The sequence below is a fragment of the Cygnus olor genome, chromosome 4, assembly GCF_009769625.2.
Source record: "Cygnus olor isolate bCygOlo1 chromosome 4, bCygOlo1.pri.v2, whole genome shotgun sequence".
Classification (NCBI taxonomy): domain Eukaryota; kingdom Metazoa; phylum Chordata; class Aves; order Anseriformes; family Anatidae; genus Cygnus; species Cygnus olor.
Genome location: NC_049172.1, coordinates 33,935,631 through 33,957,208, shown reverse-complemented (window position 1 = coordinate 33,957,208; position 21,578 = coordinate 33,935,631). Strand labels below are relative to the sequence as shown.

At 35.5% G+C, this 21,578-nt stretch overlaps 1 protein-coding gene across 2 annotated transcripts in view; it reads right to left on the bottom strand.

Moving 5' to 3' along the window:
* LOC121069755 overlaps positions 1 to 21,578 on the bottom strand; it is a 193,377-nt gene that overhangs the window by 58,532 nt on the left and 113,267 nt on the right. For both annotated transcript variants that reach the window (XM_040556195.1, XM_040556199.1), the window contains 4 exons: positions 12,789 to 12,851; positions 6,843 to 7,032; positions 5,353 to 5,497; positions 2,441 to 2,575 (listed from right to left, as the gene is read on the bottom strand). In XM_040556195.1, the coding sequence (XP_040412129.1) occupies positions 7,030 to 7,032; positions 12,789 to 12,851 (66 nt within the window). In that variant the 3' untranslated portion in view covers positions 2,441 to 2,575; positions 5,353 to 5,497; positions 6,843 to 7,029. The remainder of the gene's footprint in view (positions 1 to 2,440; positions 2,576 to 5,352; positions 5,498 to 6,842; positions 7,033 to 12,788; positions 12,852 to 21,578) is intronic.

Below are 21,578 nucleotides of genomic sequence, written 5' to 3'. Positions count from 1 at the left end.
ATTAGCATTCTGCTACAAATATTCTTGCTTTATTCTGATGAGAATTTTACTATCTTATATTCACTGTCCAACTTTTACAAAAAGTAAACTGCTTCAAACAAACAGATCCATACAAATCCGATTTGTAGTTATGCAGCTGTAATTAAAACTCTCAAGAGAACATGTTTTACATGTTTTATTTTATAAAAAAGACTTAAGCTTTTACTGTCAAAATTATTCTTAGCCAAAGACAGTACTCACCATTTCATTACTGGAAATGGAAAGGTGACAGGACATTTAACATCTGGGTACTTATTTTTACAGGTCCTGTTCTTTTAGCAATATTTAGAATCATTTGGGGGGAACAAAATGGAAGGAAGGAAGGAAGGAAGCAAGCAAGCAAGCAAGGAAGGAAGGCAGGCAAGCAGGCAGGCAGGCAACAGTGAGAGTAAAATGAGACAGAAAAAATTTAATTTAAAAATTTGAATCCTTTTTCTTCCCCCATGCTCAGAATAAATAATCACAAGGCAAGGGTACTTCTCTTTTTTAACCTTCCATGGATCAGTAACATGGCCATCAAAGACGCAATGATCACCCAAAAAGCTCAATATGGTAATTACTAGATCTCTCTACCACTCTGCCCACACATATATACACAGACACACATCCCTTATAGTCCCATTTCTGAATAAGCAGTCTGATCGTATGGGATGCTCTGTATTGGCACAGGAGATAGCTGCATCAAATCCATATTAAGCAATTCAAAACATTCAGCCAGTTGCAGTGTCTCTCCAAGGCAATTTAGCAAGGTTGTACTCTATTAATAACTTATCTTCAGAAATAATGACGTTTGTATTACAAAATTGAGAAAGTGAGGGCACTTTATAGATAAGTGCCATTTATTCAAAATGCTTTCTTGTTAGAAATCATTTTATGGGTGCCCTTTAGACACAAGCACATCTTTATGTTTCAGCAGTTATTCATCATTTATACATTCATAATTTGAGAGAGTTTTGAATTTGAAATAAATAAGAAGCCCACACCCTGCCTCAAATAAGTGAACCAGTCTTGATAACACCTCATACCTAAGAGACACTAAATAAATTAAACAATGAGTGGGGAAGCATGAACATTTCCTACTCTGTGAACATAGCAAAAAGTAGCAATAGTCTCCCAAATCTAGGATATAAGACAGAAATCTGTCTCGCAGTCACAAAATCTCCTGTTACCATAGTGATGGGGACTGAGCAAATGACTAAAAATACCTGGTCTTATTCACACTGTCTTAGGAATGTGACCTAAATGACATGTAATACATGATTTTCCATGATAAATTAATTGCATTTGCTAGGAGCCAACACTGAGAAGCAGCCTAACTTGCAAGTATGATGTGTGGTCAGACACTCAGAGAGACCGCCTTCCTCTAAAAGATGCAGCTTGAACAGAGAGCTGGCTGGAAGACAGCAAAAAAAATCATAGAAAGAACCCGCATGTAGGCCATTAACAAAACAAAAGCACCAATTAAACATGGTTCTCTCTCACTAAAGGAAGTTGTACTTTAAAACTATTCTTTTCAAATGCTGGTACATGAAATAAAATGTAGTCTCCAAAGAAGATCACCATCTGCAAGAATCTGCAGTTGGGATGGATGTTAAACTTAAGAAGACACAGAGGTAATATTAATCTATGCTTAGGCCAGCTTTGGTTCACAGCACCTGTGTATATCAGTACAAAACAAGAGTGTGCTACCATAGAGGAGAAATGGGAAATGGCATCTCCCACCCCACCCTGTGAGATGTCCAGTGAGGCTGCCTACATAAGTCTCACCCAGGAGCAGCTGCTGCTGCTCTGCAGTAAGAGCAGAGCATTGCAGACTCTCCCACTGACTGCCCTGGGAAAGAGAAAAGCCAGAAGGAAGATGAGCCTAGGTTTATTTGAAGGGCTTAACTGATTACAATTTTATTTCTATTTTTAAAGAGCAATGTTCTCTCTCCTATTTACGGTACGATACCTTGATTCATGATGTCTTGTTCTATTTACATTCAACTATGAATGTATTCCTTTGAGAATGTTTTTAAAAGTCAGTTGGGCTGAGATAGAAGGCTAACACCAGTGACATTACAAAGTGTGGAATAAGGCTAATATTTTGCCTGAAGACACCTGCAAGTGCAAACCTGCTACAAAATTGCTCTATGCCCTCTTTACTACATTTCAAGACAGTATGGGACTGTAGTCCAGCATTGTTAGACACAGTGCAACTCTACAAAATCTACTTTATTTCAAGTATAAAGATAAAATGGTCCATTTTGAAAACGAACATCAACATCAGGTAGGGTTTGTCTTGACTATGCTTTTAAGAGTAGTAGCTTCTTTATACAATGTAAACAAACAACCCAAAGCCTACAACATCAGCAGTAGAATTTTTTGTACCATTGCAAAGCATTTTTAAGAAACAGCTTACCTGGAGAGACCAGCTGGAAGACCCGTTGTATTCCACTGGCAGGTATAAAATATCCACAGTCTCTAAAAAATTCAGATAACTGCTTTCTGTCCATCTTTTTGTCAAGCTCTCTCTTGAAAAACATCGCTTCATAAACTGAAGAAGAGAAGCTTCCATGAGATACACATTTACAATATGTTACTGGGCACTGATTTTTCTAGAAACATTTTCTTTAGAATCAAGCTAATATTCTTGATAAACTATGTATGGAAACGTAGGCCAATAGTAGTTAATAGTACTCTTCTTGACTTGGCAGATATGCTCAAGACATTGTCCCAAGCAATATCGTAATAGAAGTTTCTGTAGATGCCTTACCAAGGCTAATTAGAAAAGAACAAGGACATATATTAGGGGGCTAACAGTCAATTATTTTCTTGACAAATTTTATATATTAAATAATATAGCTTCAGTTAAAGACATTATGTGGTTTCTTTTGCATTGCTCAGGGAGGGAAAAGTACAGATTAAAAATGAAAATCTTTGGTCTTCTTTACTCTGATGTCCACAGAACACTCCAGTTGATCTACCTAGTTAAAGATTTTTTTCAGAATTGGTGCCGGAAATCTTCCTACCTGAGAGACATACTAGTGTAGCTAATCTATTATTTATCACCAGAACCATTAGTTTTCCTGTAACGGTTAACAGAAATAAATTACACTCTTTGTTATGCACGAACATCTAGAACATGTCTGTTTCTGTCTTCATCATAGAAGAGCAAATTAATGTCAATTTAACATTTCAGAAAAACAGCTTCTGCCTTTTAACTCAGACTTTTCACCCTGATTTTTGAAGGCATAAAGACAAAACAACAACACAGGACAATACACTGAGCTGCAACACCCTATCACATCTACAAACAAAGAAGCTTTGAAAGTATAAGTTGAAGCCTTTCTACTGAAAGCATCAGTGACTCAACCATTGACCAGCATTTCACCACAATATGAAGAGTAGTACAAACTTTTCAGGCATCAGACAGTAATGTTAGGAGCTATTCAGCCTGGGAAAAGGATGCACTTTTTCAGAAGGATGTAGGTTATGTTTTAGAAGTTAAATAGTTTTATTGATACAGTTTTTGTAATGTACAGGGAAAAACAAACTATATATACGTATACACATATATAGTTTGTGTGTGTGTATACACACACACATACGTATATGTATATGTATGTGTGTGTATATGTATATATATTTCCTATGTGGTGATAGGAATATAAGACCTGATTACGGAATTTCAGAAGTCAAAACTGAGACTATATCATGAATCTTTAGAAGATTTTTTTCAAAGATACATTCATTGCATGATTTGCATCAGTAAAGCATTTACAGGGAACTCAAAACCTACCCATGGAATATTTTTAAATTAAGTGCTAAAATCCTCCTCCTTTATACCAAAGCATAAAACTTTATGGATGCAGAATTAAAGGACTGAACGGAAACGGGAAACAAGATATAAACAACTAATACATAGCATGCTCAAAAGGTGCAAGAATCAATTAGAACCTGCTTGCAGTGTTTAATGGGTGGTATATTTTCATTTCTCTGGAATGCTAATGCCTATTTAAAGGAGAAAAAATAAAGCAGCACATTCCTAACTCTTAGGTATGAAGATGGTCATCTAAGTCCAACATATGGTATTGCATTTTTGATGCACAGTTGAAAATTCAAACTAATTCTCTTTCTCTCAGCTTTTTCCCATCAGGAAAGCTATTTTCCACAGTATGCACTCATCTAATCTTAAATATCCTCTATGATGAGGCAGCTACCTCTTACTCTGGAAGAGGAATTTGAAGGGCAATGGATTACATAAAAAGGAAGATTAGATTATATTTTGCCATCTAAACTGTTTTTTCTTTTCCTTAGTATCTTCCTATAATCCTTAGGGAATAAGAACTACATGAATAGTAATATTCAAAAGGATGCAGAAAGCAGTCAGCGAGCATCTGCAGCTAAGGAACAGGCAGCTTTGGTATTAGTCAACTGTTTCCTTTTCGTTTAACACTTCTCTGCTTACTTATCAGAAGAACCATCAGGAGAAGCAGCTCTCCTGTCTGTGCCTCCTTGATTATGACTTCAAGCTAGTGACATTTATGCTTCTCTTGACCACTGCTGTTCATCTTATTGTAAGAGCATGTCTGAGTTTTCCACCATGCAGCTGAACTACCCTCTCTACCACACTTGCTTGACTGTACAGTGAGCCATGAAAAAGAGGAAACAAAAGCAAGTGTAAAAACTAGTTTCATGAATAAAATTTCTAATACATGGATTGCTCACAAAATCTGCAAAGGGATCTTCTTTTAAGAGGCTTTCTAAACATACAAATTACTTATTTCTTTGTGGGAGATATGAGCACTATCCATTTTTCAAACAATCCTAAAAAAAAAACAACCAACCAACCAAACAAAAAAAAAAAACACAACAGGACAATAATACTAGACAAAAAAAAAATCACTGCCAGAATGACTGAAAAGGATAAAGTGTTAAGGTAATTACGATGATACTTAGTTTTGCAATTTCTCATCTACCATTTCATTAGATTCCTCCTTCCTGACTTTTCATGACACTTAACAATTAATAGTAAAGGACCCACAACATGATGACACAATCACAATGTGCAGCACACAAGAGTTAAAATAGTTAATGATAACAGTTAATAATTACTTTCTTTATCAAGCGACCAGAAGAATCTTTTTATTCATGCTAAATCCTACAATTGGAACAACACCGTAGAAATGCAGTTGTGCATATGGAGACATCAAATCTGCCTTGCACCAAAAGTCATTTTAAAATAACTGTGTTGCAGACTTGGAATATTACTTGAGACAAACCATTGAAATTAAAACAAAAGAAATTGTGTACAAAAATGGGATGACTTACATTTTTTCTTGTCCATCCACTCCTCTAATTCAAAATAATGAAGTGGTGTAGATGGATCCAAAACACCAGCTCGATGTTTAATGCGCGCCATCATTTTACAATAGTACCTTACAACTGCTAGTAAGGATGGCCCATGACTTGCTGACTGTAATTACAGATATATTTCACTTTTATTACCGTAAGAAACAAGTGAAAGGTGACTAAAAAACATATAAGGAGTTAGAACTGAAAGGTGTGCAGTGTATGAGAAAATCTTAAATAAAAGCAAGAATAAATTCCATTGCTGTAAACATATGTGGACAGATATGTAAAAACAACTACTCCATAGTTCTGATAAGGGATGATTCTTTCCAGAGATGACTAGATAAAACTATTGGATAGAACTATTTTTAGATAAACAGATTTTACTCCAAATTACAGAAGTAGATCACGAACTGTGTGAAATGGAAAATACTATCTGCACACAATCAGAATCTGGGAGGAAAGACAAGATTTTGTATCTCAGTAGAGGAAAAGTGGAACAGTGAAACTTGGCAAGGTGAGAAACTTTGTGTTCAACATCCATTTTTTGATTAAAAGTATGTCATGGGAGGAAAAATATATATTTGTTTCCTACAGCCCAGGAGTAGATATCAAGAAATGCAGTTTCACCTCATCATTAATCTCCCTCTCTTCCACTATATAAAGTGAAGGAATATTTTTAAAGGTTGATGATTACCAAATAATATGACCTGATTTTTACTATCCTATTTTAGGATTCTGGAAAACTAATAAAATAGATAGTTTAATGGATGACTCAGTTCCTACTTGACCCACTTATTTGAATTAGTTACAAGTTTTCTTAGGGTTTACTTCTTAGACAGAAGGCTTAGAAATCACTAAAAACACGGTATCTTAACTGAAGTTATGCAGCCTCCATTAGCAGCCAGCCTTCAATATGCATAAGCTCTTAAATTGGTATAAACTCCGAGATTGAAAGCAGAAGTGCGTATTATGGCATTTTGGTATGCCATTTCTCAGAAACTGGCATTTCATTTAGCAATACGAGATGACAAACATGAAAAAGAGTATTTATACTATAGAATCCATGTTGGTTTTTTTTCAGTAATTTAAGCTTAAAAGAGAGTGGGAGAAGGGTACAATAAGCAGTCTGTTAGCTAAAGCCTGTTTCTCTACCTCGACTGCAGGCCCCAGAATTAACAATACAATATGCATATACACCAAGACTATTAGAAGGCAAAGGGATCACACACCACACAGGCCATTCTTTTCGAAAAATGAGAGCCTTCCTACAATCAAGCGATGGAAACGGGTCCCAGCAGAGCAGTATTGCTGAATTCTCTCTGACCTTGAAGGTGCACAACAGAGATGGCATACGGACTAGCTGAACATGTTTTTTGTTTTGTTTTCCACAGCTAAATATTAATAATCAAGAATTCTTACACTACTAAAATGTAAGCAGTATGTGGATTAAACAACCAAGACATTACCTTAATTTTTACCCTCTTGAATGCCCTGCGTACAAGCCACCCTCTCACATATCTCTGAATGCAAATGACTGCTTTAAGTACTTCTCTGCTGCCAGGATCCTTTGTACTATCACAAAAAGCTCCGAAGTCTTCCAGGTGAGTTACATTTTTCTTTTCCTTCTTCTGGGTTTGAAGAGAAAGGCATTTGTCACTAGAAATTAAAGTACAGAATATTTGTTTTTCAGTTTCATAGAAAAATGCTTGAACTATGAATCAAAATGTTAGACAAATTGTAATTTTCACCTAAAATAAGTACAGAATCATGTAGAATCATTTCACTTACAGGAACAGCTTGAAAAGATTGAAAAGGAACTGTTGGTCATTTACTAACTACATTTACAGAATTAGCATCCAAATCTGCTTGACAAATGTTTTGTGCAGATGTGTAGATCTTCACAATTCCCATGACTTTCTAAACTATAAGGATTAAGCTATTATTTTAAACATTCTTAATATTTTGAATTCCCAACCAACCACATAGCTTTTTTCTGTCTACTTTGACTTTTACAAAAAGGAGGATGTAAAAAGTCATACCGAATGTGAAAAACATTTTTTGAAGTAATGAATTTGTCAGACTAAAAAAAATGACTTATGTTATATGTATACATGTTTCTTACCATTGAAATAATACCTAGTAGATAGGCACACTTAAACCTTTAAATGTGTCTTCTATAATAATTTTCAATTAAAAAAAAACAAACAAAAAATAAATTTTACAAGAACAGAGAAATGTGTTTAAGTCAATCCTTTTCATAAGAACATACCTAGAAAGGCTGTATTGGAGATTTTCCTTTCAAAACAGGACAGCAGAAACACCAGAAAAGCCAAGATATCCAATAACATGATTTGTAGAGGTATTTACTAGAGTAAAATTAATAATTTTAAAACAAGAAAATATCTCAATTTTGTCTTGATAAAGAACAAGGAATTCTCCAATGTCTCAGCTCTACAGTTCTCCTATATGATACTTGACTATGTCCAACTGAGGAATGATCAAAATAATTCATGGTGGTTAATCAAGGCATTAGATTTTGCATTCCAAGCTGTGTAACTGGCAGAAATGTAAACTAAAACATAGCTGAGGATTTTATCATATACCACATCCAGAGCTTTTTTTTTTTTTTTTTTTTTTTTTTTTTCTGAAGGTGCAATTACGAATAGAAATAGTCATTTTATAGTTAAGGTCATAAGTAGCTACATGCAGTAGAGTCGGTTGCAATTTTACTTACTACATCCAGATTGTGCCAAGACTAAACCAATCTGCTTCAAATATCATTTGAGAGAAAAACTTTTTTTGATGTCTGGTCTTAATTAAGCAAGGTGCTAGTCAGATAAAAATGCTTGAGAAATGGAGATCAGAGCATTTCTCAAAACCTTGTATTTTCCTGTTTGTTTTTTTGTTTGTTTGTTTGTCTTGGTTTCATTTTTTTGAGGTTATAATCAGTTGTTTTGGAACTTACGATGAATTCTAAACTGGTTATTTTCTGGTATTCTGTAGCACTTTCTCCTTCTAGCCAAGAGGCTGCAGGATTTCTCATCAGACCATCTTCTTATAATTAAAAAATATCATTTGCACTTATTCATCATTCCAGATTGTGCCACAAAGACAAATCTGTCCCATCAATCTTGATCTCTCTACTGGCTAAAAAAACTTTCAGGTATTTCATATAACTTCCCAGTATGGGACCACAATCTCACCACTCACTTATAACATTATACACCTCCAAATCTTCTGCACTGAAGAAAGAATTCACCCCTCTACTGGCTTAATTCAGCTCCATACCAGCAAAGGTTATACATTCATTATTCTCCTCAGAAATTCTATCAGAGAACAGCATTTTAATTTGCTGTTATGGTTTCAAAGAAATTACAGTTTCATAAGTTGCACCGGGGATGCCTTGAGTGAACTCGTCTCCAGAGCCATTTCTAGACATGTCTAGCCAGTTTGCAGGTGATGGCTATCTACTCTGAAACACCAGAACACGCTGAGCATGAGGATATCCAAAGGTTACATTAATGGACTGATGAGATCCACTGTCTTCAAAGACCATGGAATATCATTATGTCAGATGGACAAGAAGAGAACTACCTGACTTATGAGAAACACGGGCATATAGAATGTACACACTATTTCTATTGTTCCTTTTTTCCAAATTTTGAGAAAAAGATTATCAGAGGCAATTATGAAAGTGAGATGGCAGGTCCCTTTGTGTTACCTTACAGGAAGAAAGATTTGAAAAGTTTTCTTAATATTGTCTTCAAATTTGTTAGCATTCTAGATACAGTTTGACTTTTCAAGGAAGACCCCCAAATCATTGCGTAAGTTGAGATGGAGAGGTAGGTTGTTTGTGAAAGACAGGGCACTCGGGTGAAAGGAAAATTTTCCTAAAACCAGCAAGTTTTGAATTACTTCTTTTTTATGAAAACATGTTTCAGAACAATTCTGAGTTTGCAACCATTTACATTCTTTTTAAGAGCCAGGATAACAAAAATTATACGGAAGATATGGACAAGTGCTTCTTTGAAATATTGAGTGTACAATCAAGTCCTCACTTAGGTACAGCAGCTGTCTGCACTACAGATGTCTTTGTAAAATCAAATTCATGCCATAGATCTGATGGCAATGCATTGAATGGCTCTTCCTACTGAATTATGCATGTGGCAATTTTTCTATAATCTCGCAATTTAATTTCATGCAATTTACATATGCTGATTAATACTGCAGTGTAAAGATATATTTAATATGATCTGGCACTGGTGTATAAGTAATGTCTTATATCAGTACTTTGGGCTGTTCTTAAATATTAACTTCTTTTAACGTTGTGTTCAAGTTACACTGTCCTTCCTCTAATATACCACAAAAAACACGTACTAAACTACCTCTTGCTTAATGTGATTTCTATCAGTTGCACTACCTTTAAACAAGATCTTTTATGAATAAATATCTTTTTTTAACAGAAGAAAATAGCTAGACAGAAAAAAAAGTGGGGTTTTTTTTGAGTATTTAGAACATAGAGCAGAACAAATACCAGACATAATGTTTGAAAAGCGATTTCTATCAAACCATCAGTTTATCTGCATTAATATATATTCCATCACTTATAAATTGCATTTCAGATATTGTTACTAATTAGTTTTGGCTGATATTGGAGTATTTTGTATGCCCCATTTATAAAAGCTGTTTGCCCATCTGTTAATAGGTTGGAAGTGATTAAAGGACACTTATTTTGGCTGTTGCAAAGGCCAAATCATATTAAAGCTGCAAATATGTGACAAAATCAGCTAAAGGTTTGCCAAGTTCAGGACCTGATTTTCCTGAAGACTTTCGGTGTCTGCTTCCTTTCCTTCCTGCATAAAGCATCTATGAGTTTTCGGTATATAAAAGCAAAAAATTCAGCCTAGTAATGATAGGCCGCACCTGCTATCTATTTGTTTAACCAGAGGTTTTAATAAACTTTAAATGTTTGGGGAGGTTGTTTGTTTGTTGTTTTTTTTTAATCTGTGGCTAAAAACAACAAAAAAGAACATTTCTGCTGTTTGTATATTAACCTTGAAGCATTGCTTCTGAGATCTTAAATAAAATGCATCTTACAAGAGTACTCAGTATCACAATATTTTAGTATCTATGCCTTCTTTTCTTGCCTATTGTTTCATCAGTTTGCATAAAAGAGCAGGAAAAGAAGAAATAGGTCAATATGGGAAATATCAGGAGGAAAAAGAGAAGAAAAAAGAGGGTAAAGAATTGGATGAGAAGTACGGTCATGGAGAGTGAGCTGGAAATAACAGAAAACCAAAAACTCTAACAGCAAGAGATTTGTGTGTGCCATTACTGTGAGATAATTCAAGCCTTCAGTTCAACCTAGGGAACAGTATTTCAGTCATATATTTAACTTAAATGAAGGTCTGAATAAGCCTCGTACAAAGAGCTGGAATGACTCCTGTATACTATTTACATCCTATAGCCTACCTGAAGAAATCTCCCATATTAGATTATATACTGCCCTTTCTCCACATAATAATTCAATGCTTTACTGTGTTAGGGTAGAAACCAAGCTGACCCTTATTCCAGAAGAAATGCAACAATGGAGATGTGAAAAAAGTTTTCAACCAGATATTCTAACACTGCTTGGTCTGAAACCCCCTGAATAACTTTTTCCTTAATTGGATTTCAAATGTAATATCAAAGGGAAAAGACCAGTAACTAACCCTAGACTTCTTTGCTTCATCTGCAAATTTAATTTTATAAATGAGCAACATAAAGTGCTACCGACATACATTAAAGACATAACCACCTGCTTTGTACTTCTCTAATGGAAAATCTGTCAAGCGCTTTCTTTAATGATTATATGTCTTAAAATTCAACAAATGAAAGGATTATCACTGAAATCATATTAATCTGCAAAGGATTAACAGCCTACTGTTGAAAGACTTCATGAACTGCAATAGGAGAGGATCTGAAATAAAAAATGCAAAGAGCTTTTCACATAAATAGTGCAGAAGGACTGTAGAGGTTGAAGCAGCAAAAGCAAAAAGGGATTGAAACAAAGACTGGTGATGTGAATCAAGCACTTCAGCATCAAAAATAAAACAAAATTGTAAGAAACATGCTATAAGCTGTAACATCCACACCACCTGTATACAGTTTACTCATTTTCTTTGTTTCTGCAACCAGTTGTCCTCTCATTCTCATTCGTAATTTCAAACACATTTAGATACATTATCTGAAATGTTTTTCAAGAATGAAACAAAACAATATTGAACATTCTGAACCTAATGAAACATTGAGAATGGAATCTTGATTTCCTCCTGATAGTATTCTTTAATGGATAGGAAGAGTTGATAAAATATTTTATCTTCAACAGTACACAGCTTAGCTTTTACAATTCTGAGGCACAAATAAATTGTTCTCTGTTATATTTTCCTGCCTTTAGGACAGTAATGAAATCATGGCCAGGCATTTCTTGTTACTTAATGGCCGACAGAGTTCATCTCATCGAACCAATTTCAGCAGTTATACATATTCATGAAACACTTAAGGATGTGTTTGATTTTAGCTTTAGTGGGACTTAAGGATATGCCTAAAGTTAGGCACGTACTTAAAATGCTATGCTGAATTGGGATGGAGGCAACTGCACGCTTACCTGAGCTAAAGTCAAAATTAAGCATATGCTTAAGTGTTTTGCTGAATACAGATGGAGTGCTGAACTGGAGCCCAGGGATTACTCATAAGTGTCAGTATGTTCTCAATCCAGAAATTATCACTATACAAATAAAATCTGAAGATACACATATACATAATCAATGTATGGCTGAGTAGAATTTTGATGACCAGCTAATTAGAATTCATGCAGACATAAATTAAGAAGATGATGAAACACTGCTTAAACTCAAAGACACATCCTAAATTATTCACTCAGGATGTTCATAGAAGACAAAATATGACAGAGAAGCAACATGGAGGCATAAATAGAAGCCCTAATGACAAGCACAACAACAGCTTTAACTTCCAGCTGAAGACAGTTATTAACTTCAGAGGGCCCAATTTAGTTGGTCTCAGGGCCTGATACTAGGCAAACTTAAAATTTTCAAATTTTAAATTTGCCTAGTTTTCTGAGGCTACAATGATGTTAATAGGAGGTTTCGATACACATCAAACAAATGGATCTGGTTCATCAGATCATACAAATCAGACCCAGAATCACCATTCTGAGGTTTTGTAACTTAATGGCATCGAAAATCTATAGATTCTATTTGGAAAAAACTTAAATGCATGGCTAAGGCCCATTCATGCTTTCCAATGCCTTTCTCAGTTTCTATATTAATTTCAAAAAGAAAAACATTAAAATAAATCAGTTTCATCTGCTGTCATATTTTTACAAAAGATGAATAGGAAAAAAGGCACCTCACATTTTTCCTTTCTGACTTAGCACCTGATGCAGCACTTTTCTTTTTGTAGACTGGGAAGCCTATCTGGAAAGAAAAAAGAAAGAGCTAGTGAATTAGATGATATTTAAAATGTAAGACAGCTCACAACTGCTATATAATTCAAGAACTGTACATATACTTTAAAAGGTTCACAATTTAGATAGGACTTGCTGCTTTATTGAGCAAAATTAAAAGTTTAAAGAAATAAATCCAACCTATGTTTTATGTTAGGGATAAACCTAGCAATACTTTCCTTTAAGCTCAGATGTACAGCTTCAGAAAGTGTAAATTTTGTTTTCCCCTTTCCATCTCTCTGTCAAGCTACTTTTGATTATTATTCTAGCAATGCCTCCATTATGAAAACACAGAAGACTAATATTTGGTATCATATTTTTCCTCTTAGAACCACTTGCGTAGATCAGGCTGGTTGGCTTTTCTTGTACTGCATTTCTGATCAGGCTAACTCTTAAAAAGGACACATCATCTGGTAAAAGACTCAGAAGAAAGAAAATACAGAACGTAATGGAAACATATAAATATAACCCCCTCAACTGTCCTCCCCTAGTATGAAATATGGCTTTTCCCATATATATTTTCATTCTTGTGTTCCTGGAGTACAGTTATGAACGAAGCGTCATAAAAAACACATATCTGGCTTTACACTGAAAAAGCACCCATCCCAGTGTGCTCTCCCTGACAATAGCCAACAAAGGAGTCTAGGCAGGTGTAAGAAACACCATACATTTGGAGTGATTTGTCTCCATTACAGACTTCTGGTTATTGACAGCTTAGTGACTGAACTACAGGCAGCATCTCTACCCTTGTGTTTAATAGCCACTGAATAACTAATCAGACATCAAATTGCCTAATCCGCTTTTTGATCCCCTCTATATTTTCAGACTTTGCAACACCTGTGACTACCAGAGCCAAAATTTAATTTTGCATTATATGAAAAAGACTTTTGGATTTTTGTTTTAAATTTGCTACCTGATAATTTCATCATGTTCTAGTACTTGAGCTACAGAAATAATAAATATCAATATTTTTTATTAGCCTTTCCCCCACTTTCAAGATTGTATTGCTGCTCAGTTACCGAGATCTTATGATACTGAATCAATGGATGGTAAAATGGTATATCATATTCATCATCAGTAAATACAGCATGAAGCATTTTCTATCCTGATGAATCCCAATTTATTTAGTCTGTCTTATGAAAGAAACTATTCCACACATCTGGCAGTTCCACACACTGCCTTCTAGACTCAATCTTTTTTGGCTGGTCTGAATGGCATGTGATATTTAAGATACATGTGTACTATGGTTGTAGTTAAGAACTATGTGCTGATTACTAGCCAGCTACATGGGCACTTTCACGTTCTCAGTAAATTCCAGCTAGGTTATCAGTGCTACAGCTGGTCTCAGGAGACTTCCCATCAATTAAAGACCAGGCACATTTGACCAGCTAAAGGAAAGACTGCATGCCTGACAAGTGATTTGCTCCTACCCACCTCGTGGACAAGTATGTCCTACTGGTCGCACGTTACCGTTCCATATATTTTTGTCTGTATCATAGAGCCTAGTCCCATTTACTGAAATCAAAGTCTGATATTCAAATGTATACTAGCTTTGCCTATTATCTACCACCTTAGATCCTACCTTGTTCTATGGACTTCCTAATATTTTGGCTCAGCTCCCAGTTATGCTATTCTCCCAATTTTTGGAATGACACTTCTACTGATTATTCTTCTGACTTCTTGTGCTTGGTTTCAGTCACTAACTCCTTACTGTAGCCTCTCTGCACACTGCCACCTTTCTCAAGGTACACAGACATGATGTGTTCACCCCTGAATTATTTTTCTTACTATACCCAACCTCCTGCTATATTTTGTGCTCCATTTGGTGCCAAGTTTACAATTTCAGAGAACTAACCACAATGATTCCAAGTTCTTGCCTGTGTGAAAATGCAAAATTTAGAGCACATTTAGGTATACATATATATAGTAATTCCTTCCACCAAACATTTTCATTACTTTTTCAGTCACCAGAATGTTTTGATGAGCAAATAACAAAATAAAATTTTGTTTGAAAAACCGTAAGTAGTATGTGCTAGATTAACATTGGCAATGCATTTAGTATATCTACACCACTATTTCAGGAATGATATTTAGCAAATCTACCCACAGAGCCTAAATGCTAGACACTGATTATCATTTTTTAATCAGAGTGCAGGTTTTAAAGGTTGCAAGTCACTGTACTGACTTGTATTGCAGATTTCAATCAGTGAGGTATGGGTTACCTAAATATTAAAGGAAAAACGTTCTTCTTATGAGACTACTACACTTCAAGCAAGTGCTATCATAAACAGAGGGCCTGGCTCTTCTCACCTTTGTATGTTTTTGGATTATTAGCCACCAATTAAATGTTATCTGCTGGGAGAGCTAAAATGCATGTGCATGCTCAGGAATAGCCTTATTTAACACCTCATTTTATAGGTGTATGGTTCTTTGGTCATTTATTTAAGACGTTCTCTGTTATCACTGAGCGGCTTTGACTGGTTTGATTTCATACTAGTTTGCTGTATTTTGGTCTTCTGTTTTTCATCTAGGAATCTGAGTCCTGAAATTGCTCCTCCAAGACCTAAAGTGGGAGATAAAATGCCTCATTTTATCACCCCCATTCATTCTTTTGGAAACACTGCCTGGGATATAAGGCATATGCTGAAAGGCAGTCTACCTTTTAGTTCATGTGGTCTAATGCCATGCCAATGCCCAATAAAGCCACCAGCTAGGATATAATATGAAGATGAAACTACACTTCTTGTACAATTGAGATATGACTAGATAATTTTATACAATCTAAGCATTAACACCAGCTGCTTGGGAGAAAACATGAGAAAAGGGTGGACACAAAAGTGCAATAAGCATACTATCTGCATAAGACCTCAAGAGTCAATCTCCAAAAATTAATTTCTGGGCAAAGGTTCAACACTAAAGTAAGCAACTTTGCACATTTCTGGGTATAAATGTATGAATTCAGTGCAAGATAGATGCTTGATGATGTTTTAAATTGCTTCAAATGTATCTTAACAATTAACAATACATTTACCAAATGCTATCAAGTCATTATCCAAGGTATTCTTGGGTCCTCCAGCTGTGCTTATCAGTATGTGATGAGGATTATTAGCTGACAATGAAAATTAATATATTACTATACATGTGATCAGGATTTGCCAGGACCATATCTCTATATATATCTGATATTCATAAAACAAGTATCAAACATCTGTAAAGACTGTTCATTTCAAAATGAACATTTTGATCAGTAGACTGCTACCTACAAGGTTTTATACAGCAGAGAGAAAACAATTTTTCACCTTAATTTCTTTTTAAAGTAAGATATATCTTACATTACTTTCTTAAAGTAAGTTGGCCACATAGCTTGAAGTATGTTCCCTTTTAACAATAAGGAAAACCATATCACTAACCCCTGAAAAGTGGGAGACAAGAAACACACACAAAGGTTTTCTTTACAATCTGCACTCACCATTATATTTGATACACTGCTATAACAAAGGAGTCAAATGGTTTTATCTTCTCAGAATCTTCCACATAAGACAGTGCAGTGAAGCATGTGTTTGACTCAGAATGAGCTGTTCCCCACTTCACACTATGATGAGCCACTTGCCAATTGAGTTCAGCCTCCTGCCTCCCACTTGCAAAAGGAATTTAATTGGCTGTTACAGCAATCTGTACTCTGATAAGGTTGCTGGGGGGGTTGGGGGGGGAAGCCTGTCTCATCTGAAGACCTTATATAGTGTTTTTCTTCCACAGCCCTCTATTTGTGCTGGTCCACCATCTCAGTGTTTAGTCACCCTTTGAACAGCCATTACTCCCTCTAGACTTCTCATTTCTACCTGGAGCCATCCAAAAGTTCACAGTTCATTTCCTTTACTTCTGAAACTATCTTTGAAGTCTCCAGTATGTGGTCCAGCAGGTTGTGTATGCTTTCATCTGAGGCTGCCTCCCCCCCTTGAATTCAAAGTTTTATTCTGCCTGAGACAAGGGTGGCCTGCAATAAAGACCTTGCTTCCACTTCACAAGCCACCTGTTATCTTCTTCACCAACCTGCCAACTTCTCTATTGCTTCCCAGTCCTGCTGCTCCCCAGCCCACTGTGCCATCTGCACAGCAGGAATTCAGAGATAAACTTACAAAGTGTTAGAAGTCTCAGCTTTGTCTCAGAGCCGATGCTGTTTTGTGAGCAGAATAATTATTCTGGAATAAAAGTAACTTTTATTTAAGAATAATGTCTGCATAGAAAGCTACTCTGCTTCCTATTTTGTATGGGGAACAAGATCTATTTGTGAATACCTCAAGTTTTCCTCAGTAAAACAGGATATACGTGGATATAATAATTGCGTTAATCTGCAAAAGGAATGAAAAATGATTCAAAATATCATTTAAAAATCTTTAACATTTCCAGAATATCTGGAACTGGGGAGAAGATGAAATGAAGGACTCGACTCAAAAGACTTAAGACTTCTGTCCTAAAATTAAAAAAGAAAAAAAAAAAGGAACAATTTGCAATGAGAATACAGACCACTGCATCCCAGTAGAAATTGAATGAAGGGTAGTATATAAAGCACTGGAAGAGGTGGCTAGGTTGAAACCAGAAAGAAAATCCAGCTTGTCTATTATAGCTAGTGGCACCATGCCACAGAAACTCATGAACTTAGTCTCGGTCCCAGGGCCCCAAGATGATGGACACTGCTTAAATACAGTAAGTAGAGGACAATCACTAACCCAGGTAATTTCAAATTGCATTAAAAAAAAAAAAAAGGAAGAGGCAACAGTAGAATACAGATGGATCAGATGGATGAAGTAACAATGTAACATGAGGAAATAGTGAATTGATTTTGGTTGGCATGATACAGAATTGTCACAGTACATCAGGAACTTGAACAGACAGCGTGGTAAAGCTTAACCTTAAGTATGAATAGAAAGTGCATTAAAGAGGTTGTTTTCAACCATCTACAAAGAGTTTCTGCTAAGCCTACAAGGTAGCACAGGAAAAACACCTACAGTTGCATGCTGGAACGTTAAAGCAAGCATCATACATCAATAGGAAGAATAGAAGCTGATCATTCTATTGTGAATCAGAGATGATAGAGTGGAAATGGATGTTTCATATTTTGTTCAATTCAGATTATTATGGTATTCTGTCTAAACTGGTGAATTTCAACCATGGAACCACTTTGCATGATAAACAGTAGAACTCTTTGTCAGCCTTGAATCCTAATGAAGGAATGGTTAATTCGCAGCTAGCTTTGAAAGAGCTTTAGATTTAAATAACTGTCTCCTATTTTAGGTCAAGTACAAAACCCTAGTAAAGTGCAAATTGCAAGTAAACTAAGCTATCTCAGCTCTTAAAACGCCACCACTATATCCTATCTCCTCCCAAAGAAAACAAATCAGTAATTTAAAATAATGATTCTGACAAGGTAACACCTTGTCTATAACCCATTCTTTCTCATGTGCCTTTTTGGGAAAGATTTTATTAAGCATATTTTGAAGTTTAATGAACTACTCTTACTTTTTTTGTTTCGGATAATTTTTCAGAGAATACATGAAAGCCATTCTAAAGAAACAATAAATGCTTGTGTGTAGACATAAGCAGAGCTGTGGGTACTTTCTAAGCACACTCCCTGTTTTATCCAGATTCACATGCTATAGTAATCTCTGTTGTCTTTTCTCATTGAATAAAATAAAATCAGACACAGAAATATTCTGAAAGACTATTTTCTTTCATGTGAAATGTTCATTAACAAAGATGTCTGTGCATGACAAGCTTTCTACTCCTTCTTTCTCACTTGTCTGTATTTTGATCCAGGCTAGTTTTTCATCTTGCTAGATTAGACTGTACAGCTGGCTTTCATCAAATGAAAGTGCCATGAGGCAAGGGTATACATAGCAACTCACCTACCAAAAACATGAGTATTGTAAATAGAAAGTTGAACTGATGTTAAAAATAATTGAAAGAATGTGCCTCAGAATCAGTTGTGAGAACAACCTAACTGCATTGGCAATACAGGCCTACGCTCAATGCCTCTTTGGAGAAGATAGTTTAGCCATGTTATCTATGCAAATAAAGTACTGTCCTGTCTTTGGATAATGTATTCACTGCAGGCTCGCTCATAACATTACATGACATTTCAAGATTTTGAAGCTTAGTTTTGTTCTGTTGCAAAACAAAATCAAGAGATTCAATGCAGTGGCAAAGGCATTCACTCAGGATGCCAGACCCTCCTACAAAATAGAATGCCCTGAACGAATCAGCACAGCAATTTTCAACTTCAGCTTACCCAAAAAACCCCCTTGCATACTTGGTTTCAATAGTGAGTTAGCATTTCTGTTTTTCTCCATTTCTCCCTACAGCAGATATTCAAGGCCTGAGAAATTCTTCTTGACAAAAAAGCCTTTGAAACTCATTTCTGGGGGAAAACACTTCAACTGGAGAGCTTTGGGATTTGCCTAAAGGCAGGGTATATTTCTCAGTAATTTGCTCCTTGCAGAGGAAATGCTAGCTTACCCTTGCTGAAACGAGCATTTTTCACTAAGTGCTACGCAGTAGTCAGCCTCTGTTCCTAACACAATTGTTTGCAGTGTAGCAGGAGATAGTCTGATTCCCTAAATTCCTTAAACTCACCCTGGGACACAGTTTCTCAGCAACGTCTGCTCATGACACTTAGTCTTTTCAATCCTTCCGTGGAGATACAGCATTCAGTCTTATCTCATCCTCAACACCAAACAGACTTAAGAAGAAGAAACTAACTCTCTACTTAATGAAAGATCAGGTGAGGAATGATTAGAAATAACAAAATGAAACTAAATATAAAACACAATTTTAATTTAAATGTAAAGATCAGGTGCCTCTCTAGGCAAGAGGTAACCTCTTGTATCTAGACTTGCCAAGATTTTTCTATGACTTCAGAGTTGGAAATTTACTGCATACAGGGATACCTCTTCTGAATAGAAAAGGACAGCAATTCCAGCTCATCCCATCTGATTTTTTTTTCTAATACTATTTTTTAAATTGTATATGTACATACATTTTTAAATATGTTGTATAATTTTCACTCTTCCTCAGGAAGGCTTCCTCAGAAAGGCTTGCTCATCATCAGCTAGCAAGGTTTTCTTCACTAATCATTTCATACATCTACAGGATTCTTCAGATAACATATTTCTTGTAGCTTAAATGATCTTAACATAAATTCCTAAGACACTGCAATTCTTACAACACTTTTAAGGCTGAACATTATAATGTTTGTAACCACGTATCATTTTGCATATCTTTCATTTAGCTTTTAGTGATCATCAATCTAAGCTTGTACCAGAGGGTAAATGTGACATCCTAGGGCATGCCATTCATATTCACAACACACTTAGGAATACAGTAGTTTCATTGAATTACCTCTAGAGACATGCTGACATTGTTTCTGCCCCTGGAATCTTGTATCATTTTGACTGATTAACAAAACATTTAATGAAACATTACCAAAACAGGTCTCCCAAAACACACCCTCTTCAATAAGCCTATCCCAAGATGTAAACTAAATTTTAGACTCTGTGTCTTTACTGATGAATATCATCCAAGAGATCTTTAGAAAACCAAACTTCCTAGTACAATTTTCAAATAAGAAATAACCATATGAGGCACCAATTTGCAGCTAACTTCTGAGAGGCAACTTGTAAAATACAGTTTTACCATAACACATTTAATAAGCATAGAAACACATGCTACCCTGTGGGATGTTATATTCTGTATCACTGTGGTCACTCAGCATTCAAGCAAGGTGAATTCTGACTGGATGAAGTATGGAGAAATAGCTGTTCAGATAATCAGGGCAATGAAGAGCGTCTCAGATGAGAGGAAACAAGAAATAGTTTGACCTTTTTCAGCCCAGAGAGACAAAGGCTGACAGTGGACACAATTGATTCAGGCAGGAGTGGGCGTGACAAGTCAAGGATGGAGAAGAGCTATAACTCTAAATGACAATGTTGGCACAATATAGTCAGTACAAACTCAGCATACCTAAATTTAGGGTGAAAACTGAAAGTTTCTATCCACCAAAAGAGACTAGAGCTGCTTTCCCATGGAATTAGTGGGAGCAAAAATAAATGAATAAATAAACCAGGTGAAAAACAGTGCTTAATATATATGTAAATGGCACGGTTGCCTTCGGCAACAAGATCCTGGTTTTATCAGATGAAAATGTCTTTCTCAGTCCAAAGTCACTCTCTCTTTGTGAATTAACTGAGTCTTAGGACAATTTACAAATAGGACTGAACTACAGTGAAGAAATATAAGTTTATGTTTATATAAAGCCTGGGTTCATAGTGTTTTCCAAAGAATACAGAGAACAATTATCCAACTGTATTTATCTGAGGATGACTCATTTAGAAGTAACTATAATTATGCTTTTAGTGAAAACATCTCTCAGTTGAAGAGGTGCTAGAATTTCAACTGCCAAGATCCAGAATCCTGTCTGACTCAATTTAAGCTATCAAGCCTTCTCTCTTCTTTTATATTATTCTTTATTTACAGATAGTTTCCTTTTCAGAACAAACAACAACAACAAAAAATAAAGAAAAAAGAAACTTTTCACTCTTGTTTCTTGCAAGACTTTTAGTCTTCACAAGTGTTTTTCGAGAGCCTAAAATGAATTTACAATTATTTTATTAAGTAGTAGGATCTATTTACTTCTAAGGCCATA